At 41.6% G+C, this 13,993-nt stretch overlaps 1 protein-coding gene across 8 annotated transcripts in view; it reads left to right on the top strand.

Moving 5' to 3' along the window:
* Nucleotides 1-13,993, top strand: part of SGCD (sarcoglycan delta) — a 309,270-nt gene that overhangs the window by 112,657 nt on the left and 182,620 nt on the right. For 7 of the 8 annotated variants that reach the window (XM_048961004.1, XM_048961005.1, XM_048961006.1 and 4 more), the window contains exon 2: nt 3,815-4,000. In XM_048961004.1, coding sequence (XP_048816961.1) covers nt 3,989-4,000 — 12 coding nt within the window. In that variant the 5' untranslated portion in view covers nt 3,815-3,988. The remainder of the gene's footprint in view (nt 1-3,814; nt 4,001-13,993) is intronic. The other variant, XM_048961010.1, reaches the window with a different exon arrangement.

Below are 13,993 nucleotides of genomic sequence, written 5' to 3'. Positions count from 1 at the left end.
ACTTCTGTTTTATTTATGTTTTGTACTCAGCCATCGTGAATGACAAAGTATGTCTGGGACACGATCGTGGGCAGCGCTGTAAGTGTTATAGTTGGAAAGGTGCCATAGTAGTATTGCTACCAATTTTTTACCATTAGCCTTCTGGAAAGAGGGATTCAAAGCCTCATTTTATTCTCTTCTTCACCAGTGTCACCTCTACACTAAATTAATGTAAGATCTTTACCAGAGATGGAGCTGACAAGATGAATTGTTGATCCTACAGCTTCCTTGATGCAACAGGAGCAGAGAAACAAATCCAGTAAAAACACAGAAGCCAATTTCCATTACGATATGAGCTGTGAGGAGTCATGAGCATCCTCTGAGATAGCTGAATACCTTTGCTTTCAGCTGAAGCCAGTGAGTGTGTTGGGATTGATTAAGCCATGCTGTCCTGAAGCTCTCTAGAAAACAGTGAGTTTGATACTGAAGGATGGGCAAAAAGCAGCAGCTGTTGCTTACTCTGCTGTATGGGGGCTAATGTCCAAGGCTGTAATTAGAAGATATGTCTGCTAATGAATCGGCGTTATTTCCTGCTGTGTTCAGTGTCTGCTCTGGGATCTTTTTCTTGCCCTTCCGGAAGAGGCTGACTTTGTTAAATGTCTAGCAATAAACCTGTGTTTTTCCCTGCCTGTTTCACAACCTTTTTTATGCTTCTACCAGTAGAGCTCCCCTGCATTAGTTTTGTGTTTGGCCAAGTGTGGCCCTAGGGAAAGGGGAATTAGGAGACTGCATGCACACGTATTGTGTATGTTTGAGTGTTGTATACGAGTCCACGTGGGTGCACACGCAAAGCTTTGATTTCCTAACGTCCACAGCAGCAGTAAAACCAAAACAACTTTAAATATGGTTTCAGATTTTTAAGTCATTGGATTCCTGAAATATATAACTTTTCCAGGCCCAGCTAATGTCCTCAATTGCAGTTAGCTAGGTTGTAATGAATTTTTGAAGAGCCAAACAGTAATTTGAATATATGCACAGTAAAATACAGTTACAAATAAATTGTTCAGCTTGTAGATACCTCATTTAGCCCTGTAAAAAGTTGCATATTCTCACTAATGTGATCATGTATACATCTCACTATGTATGATCATAGCTGCAAGGTCCATACCTTGAGCTACGTGACACCCAAAGACAAGGATGACTGTACTGGGTCAGATAAAGGTCCAGCTGGCTCCTGTCCTCACCCTGACAGTGACAAATAGCTGGTGCCTGAAGAAGAGTGTAAGAACAGGACAAAGGGTAAAGCAAGGCTGCCTTTGGGATGGTCTTCTAACCTTCATTGATCTGTGGTCTGAGAACATTTTAAGATAGAAGTGGTGTCTTCAAATTTAAGACTCGATCCGATTCGTTACATCTAAAGTATATAGTTATTTTGTGTAATACGTGCTTTCTATCAGCAAAGGGGTGAGGCTCCTCTAAGGGAAATACAGTTTTTACTAGAAAACTCTCGTCTGTCTTTCTGATTAATGAGAACATCTATATTCCTGCTCTTGTGACTTGCAGACTGATTTAATACATTTAACTCTGTTAATTTAGGAATGTGCTTGAATATTATATAGTCACTGCATTTTCTTGAAACCAAAGTTGTTTATCTCCTTCATCGCCACAGCTCCCATTTTTCCCCACCCTCCAGCATCACTGCACATCTGCATTGCTCTGCAATTCCAGTCTGACTTGGGCAACTGCTTGCCTGGAATCTGTGGCAGCATTTTCCAGCTTAGTGCTGCTGTGCTTTCAGTCTCCTAATGGTAGTGGTTAGATGTGAGGGAAGGTTTTTTTTTGTCTTTGCCAAGAGCTGAAAGTGTGCTCTCTTGCCTGTGCTGTAATTTATGGTCCACCCAGCAGTGCAGGAATTCAGACAGCAGAGAAACTCCAAGGGCATGCATAGCAGCATGTGAAGACAACGTGCCAAATTCTTACCAAAGAGATTTCCCTCAGATGAGCATTAGCAAGCTGTACTGAATAGGAGCTTTCAAAAACGCATCTCTTCCAAATTGAGACCAGGCTTCAGCACTCAGTTTACAATGATAATCTACTCCTGTTGTTCCTTCTGCTTTTCAACTCAGATGATTCTATAGTTAGTGCACAAGAATGCAGGACTGATTTTCTTTATGATTTTTGTGTTAGGCTTTTATGAAGAAAAATGAAAAAGTTATTGTAACTGTGGTCCCCAGAGACAGAAATCCCCTTGAAGAGGCAGGGTTGGGTCTTGCTGCTCCCTGCAGGTCTGCTGCTGCAGCATCATCCCATTCAGCAGCTGTCAGTCATTTAGCAACCATTCCAGTTGGTGGTCTGATTTTTTTCATTATTTTGTCCCTCTCTGCTCTTATGAGGCCCCATCTGGAGTACTGTGTCCAGGTCTGGGGTACAAGAAAGACAGAGAGCTGTTGGAGAGGTTCCAGAGGAGAGCCACGAAGATGATCAGGGGGCTGGAGCACCTCCCCTACAAAGACAGGCTGAGGGAGCTGGGCTTGTTCAGCCTGGAGAAGGCTGTGGGGTGACCTCATGGCAGCCTTCAGTACCTAAAGGGAGCCTACAAACAGGAGGGGAATTAACTGTTTGAAAGGGTTGATAACTGCAGGATGAGGGGAAATGGTTTTAAGTTGAGGGAGGGAAGATTTAAGTTGGATGTCAGGGAAAAGTTCTTTACTGTGAGAGAGGTGAAGTACTGGAACAGGCTGCCCAGAGAGGTCTTGGATACCCCTTCCCTAGAGGTGTTCAAGGCTGGATTGGATGGGGCCCTGGGCAGTCTGGTGTTGTATTAAATGGGGAGGTTGATGGCCCTGCCTGTGGCAAGAGGGTTGGAGATTTGTGATTCTTGAGGTCCCTTCCAACATTGGCCATTCTGTGATTCATGTGCCATTTGCAACCAAAGGCTTGATAGTTAGCCTGGAAGATGACAGAATCTGTGAAGCTTTGTGTTTTTCCATTAAGTCTGAGTTCAAGAGGCGCAGGAGGTCTGCATTGTGCCAAGAAATGAAGGATTAAATAAAGTAAATAGACTTGGTTGTTCTGATCTGTGTGGCTGTGATTGCTGTATGGACTTTTGGTTATGGACAGTCCAGAGGGATTGGAGGTGATGAATGTGATGGCAGCAATGGGCATACAAATGTTTGAACTTCCCAGTGCTTCTCTAAGGTTGTTGGATGTTGTTGCAAGCTGGCTGTGATCAGTGATAGGAAGCCAGAAAACATGGTGATACAGAGCTCCTGCCCTCCCAGAAATCCGTAGGATGTTTTTCTGTCTCTGACAATTGAATTCAGGAACATGTTGTTGAGTGTTGGGCTGACAGTCACTGCTTCCCATTAACTATAAGACCTAATGTAATTGCCCATTGAGAAGCTTTGAATTTCCTAAATGAGAGCAGTTTTTAAACAGTGCAAAGTATTAAGACTGAGGCTGTGTCATTGCTTTTAATATAAAAGTTCTGTTATTCTGTGAAAATGCTATAATGAATTAAAACATTCCCTATGGAGAAATGTATTACTTATTTCTTAGTATATCAGACTAGAATAAAATGCAGCCGAGCTAGCATTTGTTTCATGGTGCAGTGGTACTATTAAAGTTTTGTAAGGCAAGAATAGCTTTGCACCATAGTTCTTGTATTCAGAGATTGCCCTCCAAAGGTGCCATGCGTGATGGATTGTCACAAACTCCGTCCTGCCTTGACATTTTATTTCTATCAGATGTTGTCTTATGCTCTGCTCTGAATCTGCCAAACAACTGACCCCAGAATTTAATGCCACACCTTCTTCTCTTTCCTGATTCTGAACAGCATCTTTCACAGCTGAGGCTCTGACGTACTGGAGGACACTGCATCTGCCTCAGTGACAAGGAGAGGCGTGAGCTGGACCCTCTGGAGAGCTGAGAAAGAAATTGCATTTGGTGGTCACCTGAGGAACTTACCTTCATGCCAGCGCTGCTCTGAAATGAGTTGAGTCCAACATTCATGTCTGGTAAGGTATGTCATTTTCCCCTGGCTTTTGTCTTTTTCTGAGTATCTACATCTGACAAAAATAGGAAGTTAGCAGCCTTGTTATTGCTATATATGTGCCATATGTTTACTTCCTCTGTAAATAATCTTTGTTCTCTCTGAATGTGGAGAGCGATCATCAAGACTGAAGTCTTGCTGGAGTCTTGGGCTTAAGGGGGTGCATGTTGATATCAGGTGCTTTATGACCAAAATGCTCGCTGATGCTTGTGTTCTGTTGGTGGTGATGTATGCCCGTTGATAGAAATCCGCATTTTGAAAGTCATGCTTGTTGTGTTTCACTTACCTCTATAGTTCAGAGGATTGGAGAGGAAAGCAAACAGTGCTGAAGTGGTCAATTTGTAATACAGTCCTGTGAGTTCTTTTGTGTTCAGTATATTTTCACTGCTTGCCAAGGAGTAATAATACCCCCTTCTTGCATAATTTTGCACTCTCCTGGTTGTGTGGCTCTTGTAGTTTTTATATGCATTCAGGATTTTATATACATAAGAATGTTTCTTTTGTTATGCTGTAAACATAGCAAGAAAGAGCGCAACTCATCTTTTAACGAGAAATTGGGGCTGGAACTTAAGGAACGTATTGTAGAAGCATTTTATGTCATGTAGCCTCCAATACTATGGTTTCTTTTACATAGGCCAAGTTATTTTGTTGGAGGCAAAATAAGCTTCCAAAGAACAAAACTTCTTGAGGTATTGGTTCCCACATTCTGATAAAGTGGTATCAGGTGATGCTATCATTTTTTATTTAGCACGCAGGTATTGACTTCTCTTTCATGACTGAACCAGCAGTAGTTTCTTGAGAAACTATCACGTATCAGCAATGTCACACCTGTATTTAGTGCTGGGGGGGGGGTGTCTTTCTATGTATGTTGTATTGCACTCATTGGTATGCTGAATGTTGTAGTTGGGAAGATCAGCAGGTCCCAGTCAGGAAACCACACATGTGGTTCTGTCTGCTGTCAGATGGGTGGTAGCTGGGTCTTCCTTCTATCCCACAGGCTCCATGAAATTGTGAGCAGGAGCTAGAGTGACAGAGCAGTGTCAGACAGACCAAGACCCTTGTCTGCTTTCTTCTGCTTTCTTCTTCTTCAGAGCACTGCATTGCTGCACACAGACCCAGGATTTATCTTGCCTAGGTCAGCTGTCTGCATTTTAGGTATCTGAGCTTAAAAAAGGTATTTTTAGGAGGAGGTTAGTGTTGAGCATCTTGTACACACCTGAATGACCACTGTGGGTATCAGCTTGAGTGATTGTAGAAAAAGTTGGTGGGAATAGCTTATATTATGTGCTTAACTTCTAAATGTTGAAAGTCAAGAAAGCTCTGTTCTGACTATTGTAGGTGAAAATGCACAAATCTTCCTTGCTCTGCATGTGTTGCTGGGTACACAGGTGCCCCAGGATGTGTGGGCTCTGTTAATTATCTTGAAGGTCTTTTCCAAACTGGAAGATACGGTGATTCTGTGATTATTTAGACACTGAGCTCCAGTGTGGACTTTGATAATATTTTCATATTTTCTTTGTGACTGTTGGAGCTGAAATCTTTCTTCTTATGTAAGGAAAGCTCAGATGTTTGTGGGGATTTTTGATCTTTAAGAACATTGCACCAGTTTTTAAGGAGTTGACTACATTGCTGTTGTCCACTCTGGTAGCTGAGACTGTTCTCTGTGCTTTCTCTTCCTCCTAGGGGTTCATGCAGCCTTACTGGAATAGTTGACCACCATCAACTTTCTCTGTTCCCATAACGTTCTCATAAGGCAGAACTGCTGCTTATCCCCATTTTATGACTGGTGAATAAGGAGCAGTCACTTCTGAGCAGCAAACATCTCTGATTTGCATGTAATCACAAGTCACAGAATTACAGAATCGTTTGAGTTGGAAGAAATCCTTAAAGATCATCTAGTCCAACTCCCTTGCAATGAACATTGGCACCTACAATGCAGAAGTTGCATCTGATACCCTCAGCTGGAGGTGCAGGGATGGCCTCGGCTGTGCTGCTGAGGACCCCTATGTGTCAAAGCAGATTTGGGTGCAGATCTGTTTGTCTGAGGTTACTGCTTTGACCTGATCCAATTCTTTCATGTGGTTAGTTTGAGTGATTATGGTAACACCAAATGACATTAGGACCCACATTTATCCTGCATCTCTGCTGGAAATGGCACCATATGCCCAAATGGTGTTAGCTGAACATGTTCATCTTTGCAGCATAAGATGTTTACTCATGTGAGACAGGCTGATCCCCCTTTAACAACGCAAACCTATTTATGGTAATGGTATTCTTCTTGTGTAAGGAATTATTTTAAACTGATCCGTGGATAAAATGCAGAGCAGTATTTTTTCTTAAAGTGCTTATTTTTAGATTAGTAGAATCTGGTTAGTAAAATGCTCTGTTCTGCCAAAAAAGCACATTCAATAAATACATAAGAGAAGAATTTTAAATAGCAATTAAACGTAGTTAATAAACTTTGTCTTGCAAGAAAAATTGAAAAGAAAGAAGAAAACCAACCTATGTTCATTTAATGTTTTATGGATCTCATAGCAATTAATTGTCTTCATTACATGGACGTAAATCCTCAGCGTAAACCAACTCTTTCAGATGAACTGCTTTGGAACTTTTCCATTTGCTTTAACTGTTTTATTATTATATATTACAATTATATACATATGTTATATTATATATAACAATTATTATATATTACTTTAATATAATTTCTTTTAAAAAAAAAATTACTTTTTTTAGCCACTCCCAAACATTCTGTAGTTATGTGAAGTCAGGAAGTTGCGTTGTGGGATGGTGCAGCTGGTTCAGCACAGGTGGCTGGTATACACAAGTTCTTGTTGACCTCTGGCAGCGCACTGACCCACTTTCTCACTCCCTATACTATGAAATCAGAAACATTGGTTTTCGTGTCTGCAAGTCTGGATGTCAAAATAAACCATAATGTGGCTTTCCAATGACTTGATGAGGGTTCAGGTCTACCAACTGTGTCTGAAAATGTTAGTGAAATCCTGCTCCAGTACTATTGAAGGAAATACTCAGTTGGGTTATCTGGGGATATCTGCTTGAATTCCTGAAGTTAAGTTTTGAATAAATGCTTTATTCTCAATTGAATTTTCAGCACCAAACTGGAATACAGAGCTGCGCATGGGAGCACATTTGCGTATGGCTTTTTTCTATCGGTGTTCCTATCAACACTTGAACTTTTTTGTATGAGTAATTTTTATGCAAATGTTTTCCAGTGTTTATCAGAACTATTTTGCCAGAGTTAGGAAATGAAATGATTATTATGCTTGCGTGCCTTGTTACAAGATCAGCAGACTGGCTGTTAACGTATCAATTCTACTGATGCCACCACTTCTGCCACTCTGTTCGCTCTGCTCCTCCTGACAGGGCTTTTATTGAATCCATCAACCTGACACGTATCAAAGTACAATTTCTGATAACAAATATCTTGGTGTAAAATGAATTAAAAGCTGATAGCAGCAGCAGAACTGAGTTGAGTTTCTGAAAGAAAATAAGAAACTCTAAAACTACCATGGAATTCTTAAGATATCAATCACAGAACAGTAATATAGTAGTAGTCCTTTACCTGTGCTCTTGAAATACTGAGAAGTCAAAGTATCTGCCCAAAGTCACACAAAAGAGCTTGTTCTGAGCTGTCAGCCTGCAGCTCTGCCTTCTGGTGATGAAGCAGTGGCTTATTTTCTTCTGGAGACCTTTTTCCTATAAGGACCAAAGACCTGCTTGTAATTACTTTGCACTCTGGTCTTTGAGAAATTTCAAGTTTGAGGAGTGGAAAATTTTAACCAAGGTCTGAATGGGAGTGAAGTTTTGTTCTCTTCAGAAGCTGAGGAAGTTTGGAGCCCCTTCACTACTGAGCTGCTTGACAGCCTGTGGGCATGTCACAGGTGGAGGCATACTGGAATGAATGGGGATGGCTGTTTCTTTGGGCTGCAGGTGTTTTGGAGTTGCTTGGCTCAAAACTTTTTTCTTAGAATACATTTCTATATCTGCTTGCAGCCTTTCCCCTTCTGCCTGTCTTCCCCCATTCCGCTTTTCTATCCCCTTAATTTTTGCATCTCTTGGATGAGAAGCAGCTTCAGGCAGGACTGCCTTTGCACTGGTACTTTGCCCCAGCTCGCTTACCTCTTATTTTTGGCGAGTCCACACTGTAAAGCACAGCTGATAATCATCATACTTTTTGCTCTGTGGTATATCTGCTCTTGGATGACTATCGCTGGCAGTTTGCAGCCTAGCAGAGAGGTAGAGGAGGACGGCCAACAGTTGATGTGGAAAATTAATTATGAACTACCATCCTCCTGCCGTGTGGTTAAGGCAGTTCCGCTTTCCAAGCTTCACATCCAGTAATGCAGAAATGAAATGAGAGTTCTGCATTTCCCTCCTCGAATAAGGAATTTTGCCAGAGCAGAGCTTGGTGGAGAATGTCACACATGGGACTGATCGTTCCAGGATGCTCCAGAGCCTTTGCTGCTCTGCTTATGGTGTGATATCACCTAGATAGTCATTTTTACCTTTTGTTGGACAAATGCCGACTTAATTGCACATCTTAGCTGATAAAACCACTGCTAGGAAAGTCACCCATGTCCCACGTGCTGTATGCAGACGGGAAGCAACGTTTTGTGTCTCTGTGTAGCAGTGAATTGGTTGTGTTCAGATTCAGTTGAGCTACTGCTTGTTATATTTTCTGCATTTGAGAGTGACTAAGAAAACTCCCATCCGGATGACATGTTTATTTTATAACGAACCACAAAACTGGCCTGTGATGGAGAGAGGGGAAAGTCTGACAGGCCCCATGTAGCCCTGGGAATGTAATTACCTAAAGGAGCAGTTCTGTCCCTGAACAACCTCTATCTGAAGGATCACAGAAATAATTGCTGGAAGTCTCAGTACTTTGGGAGCCATTCTGGTCTCATAATTGCATGCTGGGTCCTGCTAGTTTTAGTTGAGCAATGCAGAACCGACACAGCACAATTTATTGAAGTGCCAAAGATGCCCTTCCTTAGTTCTGCACAGTGCATGAAAGAGCCTGATAGAGTTAGACGTTTGGAAAGCTCTGACAACTTTTGAAAAAAGAGCACAGCAGTAGCTGATATGAACTGTTATGGATCTACTTTGCTGTGTTATTTGTTTCTTTAGACCAGAAAAAAATATTTAGACTGTTCAGGTTTTCAGTTAGAATACCAGACGTTTCCACTTTGTATTTATCATCAAAAATGGTCACAGTTCCTGTCTATTTTGGTATTTAACTAAAGAGCAATGGCCTAAAAAATCAGCTAGCCAAATATGAGCCAAATTCTTGTCTGGTAGAAGTCAAGACCAACTCCCATGGTGTGGCTCCCAGTTTTCTCTGCCTGAGCTCTACCTCCTGATCACTGCAGACCTCTTTCTGTTGCTGCTGAACTGATTTTCTTTTTTTGCAGCCAAGTGATCTGTGTTTGGAAGCACAAACCTCTTGTACAAGTTCTTTAGATGCACTGTAAATAATTATGAATATGTTTAATGAAGGGAAGCTGAAACATACTGAAAACATTTGGAAATGAGAGCAAATGTACACAGCCAAACATTAGCTGTGAATGGAGACTCCTTGTTGGCATCATTTAATAGATTTCCAGCTTGTAGTTTCTGTGGTGTATACATAGAAAACAGGAAAAATTAGTAAGGCAGGATAGCTGGTGGTGAATGGGAGGAGAAATGGAGCAGTGAAGTGAGCAGGGTGTTTGTTCCTGTGCTGCCAGCAGTCTCTGCCTCCTAGCTACTAGGAAGGGACAACAGTGATCCCCAGGGAACTGTGTATGGAGCTGAATATGCTGAATATTAGCTTCAGTGCATTGGAAACGATGGTGGCAAAGTTGAAATATCAGTGCCAGTTGATTTTTGTACCATGTGGCTCGCTGCCCTGAGGCTGGAAGCTAGCTGGGCTGCCTGCTGTCTAGATGTGTCCCAGGGGCCATGGTGGGAGCTGCTTTCAGTGAGCAGGTGGGGCAGTCTCAGTGGTGAGAGCAGGTTGGGTAGTCCAGAACTAGAACCATTTGGGATGAGTCCATAGGAATGACTGCCAGACAGTGGACCAATTGTGTAGGCATTACTGAGACTAAAGAAACCCTGTATTATTGGCAGTGGCGTTGGTGCTCATGTGTGACCTGACATTGTCTCTCTGTGGCTCTGGTGTTGACTGGGAATGGTGGTCAGGGAAGTGGAAGGACATTTGGCTGTTTGTGCTCTGCAGCTCGTTCAGAGCAATGCCTCATTCCTCATTTCAGGAGCACTGAAAGTTTCTCCTGCAATGATCTTAAAAGAAAAGAACAACAAAAAAGTATTTCTTGTTAGGAAGGCTTGCAGGCACTTCTCCTTGGCTCCAGAGCAAGGGAAGGGGGGTGGGCAGCCCTGCATTCTGCTTGCTTTCTGTCTGGGAGGAATTTCTCATTGTTGATGATTAATTCAAACATTTCTTGTCATGAGTACAGTGTGCACAGAGTGATAAATCTGTGGTGGGTTAGAGGTTGAGGTTGCTCAGTGCTGACAATTAGTTTGAGCCACAGGCTTTGCTTTCATTGGCATTTTCACAGCATTAACCCAGACCTTGTCAATTAAAATCCAGACACATTTTGATGAGGGACATCTTCTTTTAATGATAATTGTAATAATATCACTTTTATTCATTTAAAAGCTGTCAGGCAGGCCGTGTTTCCTGGAAAATAACTGCCCAAGTTTCCCATTGCCTAAATAACTAGGAAGTATCTTTCAGTTTAGAGCTGACATTTCATCAGAAGCAATAAAAAGCAAATGAGGCCATAGCTGTTTGTCTTTGAACACTTAGCAACTTCAATCAAGGTAATTTGACTTTATCTGCTAAAATAATATTTATTAGTCTTCACTTTGTAGGCTAATAAACAGTGAATAATTGCTTAAAGTTGATGATAAGGATTCATATTATTTATTATTGGCTTTTCTAGCTATGCTAGGCTTAAGGCAAAGGAAAAGAACCTGGGGATGTTGGTTGATGCTTGACTGAACATGAGGTAGCAGCGTGCCCACGTGGCCAAGAAGGTCCTTCCATCTTGGCTTTTATCAGTAATGGTGTAAACCTGCAGGAGCAGGAGATGATCATACTCAACTCTGGTGAGGCCACACTTCCAGTGCTGTGTTCAGTTCTGGTCGCTACAAGAAAGACACTGAGAACCTGGAATGTGTCCAGAGAAGGGCAGCAGGGCTGTGGGGGGTCTGGAGCACAAAGTCTGATGGGGAGCAGCTGAGGGAGCTGGGATTGTTTAGTCTGGAAAAGAAGGGGCATCAGTGGAGACCTTCTTGCTCTCTGCAGCTCCCTGAAAGGAGGTTGTGGTGAGGCAGGGGTCAGCCTTTTCTCTCCTGTAACTAGCAGCAGGACAAGAGTGAATGGCCTCGAGTTGTGCCAGGGGAGACTGATGTTGGACGTTAGGAAGAACAGGCTGGCCCAGTAAGGCAGTTGAGTCACCATCCATGGATGTGTTCAAGAAATATCTGGATGTGATACTGTGGGACATGGTTTAGTGGCAGCATTGGTGTTAGGTGGATGGTGGAACCAGATGATCTTAGAGGTCTCCTTTTTCAACCTTTGTGATTCTGTGATTCTGTTTATATACCTCACCTGTTCATTAGGTGAAGTAAACTTGGATACGGGTTGATTAAGGAACTTGTCTGAGTTGTACAAATCCCAAAATCTTGTCTCTCTGTTCTAGTACATTAACTGCAATGATTTGATGATGATTATTATTTTTTAAATGTGATTAAATGTAATATTTACAGACACAGTTTCTTTCAAGCCATAAAAATGAGTATTAAATAATTGGAATGGGAGTGATATATCTGATATCACTTGAAAATCAGGTATACATTTATTTTAGCATGACATGAAAAATAAAGTGAAAATTATGTTTAGTTTTGCATGGAAATATGTGTTTCTTAAGTGAAGAAGTCCCTTATGAAGGACTAGGGTAGGGAAGCAAAAAGGTATATAGTGAGGCTGTGCCTAGCTAGATCTTGTAAAGTGCTACATTTGGTCTGTGCTTGTCCATATGGATGGAAAATGCTACAAGTCTTTAAATGTTCCTTTGTTTCTCTGCTATGACAGTGATCACTGGCCCTCAACGAGGTCACATATTTATTTCATTTATTAACTCTCTCTTTTAGAATCTCAGTTTTTCAAATAGTCTGCATTTGTTTATTTAAAAATTTCATCTGTGTTCTTCTTCTCTGGTCCTTCTGTGACAGATGTGAGGAGGACCTGTGATTAATTAAAAACACCTCTAGCTAATGTCATAATATATACAACAATAAGCCTGCCTTATTTCTGTAGCACCAGTTGTTAATAGTTCAACCTTCAGGTCATAGCACGGACTCCGAGTAGGAAATGCAGAAATACTGCATTAAAAACAGTTGAGGAAGAACAACTGAGAAGGTAATTGTGCTCCCGCTGCTCTAACAGTATTCTGGAAGTTCATGGCTGTGTCTTCAGTGAGTAGAAGTGCTTCCCCACCTCCGTTTTGATAAGGTTCTGGTTTTGATGTGTGTTTGTGTTTGTTTCTTGTAACTTTCTGGTATGAATCAGCAAGTGTATGTGCTGCATTCCGGTGCATGTAGAAGTTGCGCAGATAAAAACACAGCTTGAAGGCTGTAAATATGTTACCACTTATTTCTAGTGAGCCTTTAGCAACCAAACTGTATGTTTATGTCTGTCATCACTTTCATTCTTTTAAGAGTGCATTCATTAGTAGTGGGGGTGATCAATAAAAGCCGACCTACCTTTGCAAGTTAAATAGGCCTGATTTAAATTGTTGGGCTTAAACAGATTCAGATTTGATAGCAGTGATTTAAGAGCAAGCGAGGTCCATTTACATGCTATTTTTTCCACTTCTGAAGTTTGAATTGTATTGGAAAATCTGTGATATGGCATGCTTAAGAGTGGAAGTTGCAGCCACCACTTATTGAGCCTGCATTATCTAGGAACTGGCTTCTTGCCTTGCTGTATCTTACTGAAAAAGTGCTACAATTAAGAGATGTGGAACACACCTAACAGAATGAAGTTTCCATGAGCAGTGACTCAAAGCAGTATTTTCTTTCACCTCTATGGGAGGTGTCAAAGGAAAAATGAATTAAAAAAAAAAAAAAAAGAAAATTAAAAAAATCCAAAGACTTTGGCAGCTGTACTCATCCAGGTATCATCTGAGCTAATTTTTATAACGGTCATATGCTCTATGGTTGCCTTTTGGAGATTCGGGCTGCGGTTGGGCATTGTACATGCATTTACTTGAGCGTGTGTCTCAGGCTCACGAGATCATTCTGTGCCAGTAACTTTGCACAGTTCATATTAGAGAAAGAGATGTGTAGACTGAATAGAAACCATGTCATGGTTTCTACCAACAGGAGGTACTATTGCTGAAACATTGAGGATGCCTCTGATATTTGATGTGTTTTCTTGTGTGTGGTAATTTTGGCTTTAGACTTGTGTACGAACTCCGTTGGAGCAGTCATTTAAAATACGTATTTCCTTCCTAAACTGTTTTACCTTTCTCTATGATCAGACTGAGGCCAGAGAGTGAAGTCACAACAGTCCTTGGCCCAAGGAGTTTTCATGCTGTAAGATGAAGTGTAGTGGGTGAGCGGGACACGTTTGCCAGGAAGCATGGGGATGGCAGATGGAGCACAGCGGCGATGATGAGGGATGCTCCGAGCTGTGTGTGTTGTGGGGCGCTGATGATCGAAACTCTTCTTTGTTATGGTGCGTGTACGAGTCTTGCAGCAGTCAGGGATTTTTGCTCAGTCCAGCTCCTGCCTTGTTTAACTACTATTTCTTGATTATTTCTGTCTATATCCATCTGCTGCCTCTTTTCTGTAAGAGCTGCAAATTCCTTAGGGTTCAGACAGCTTTTTATTTCTGTGTTTGTGAGTACCTCATTCAGCAGAGTCCTG

This window comes from Lagopus muta, chromosome 14 (assembly GCF_023343835.1).
Source record: "Lagopus muta isolate bLagMut1 chromosome 14, bLagMut1 primary, whole genome shotgun sequence".
Taxonomy (NCBI): domain Eukaryota; kingdom Metazoa; phylum Chordata; class Aves; order Galliformes; family Phasianidae; genus Lagopus; species Lagopus muta.
This window is presented reverse-complemented; position numbering and strand designations above follow the sequence as displayed.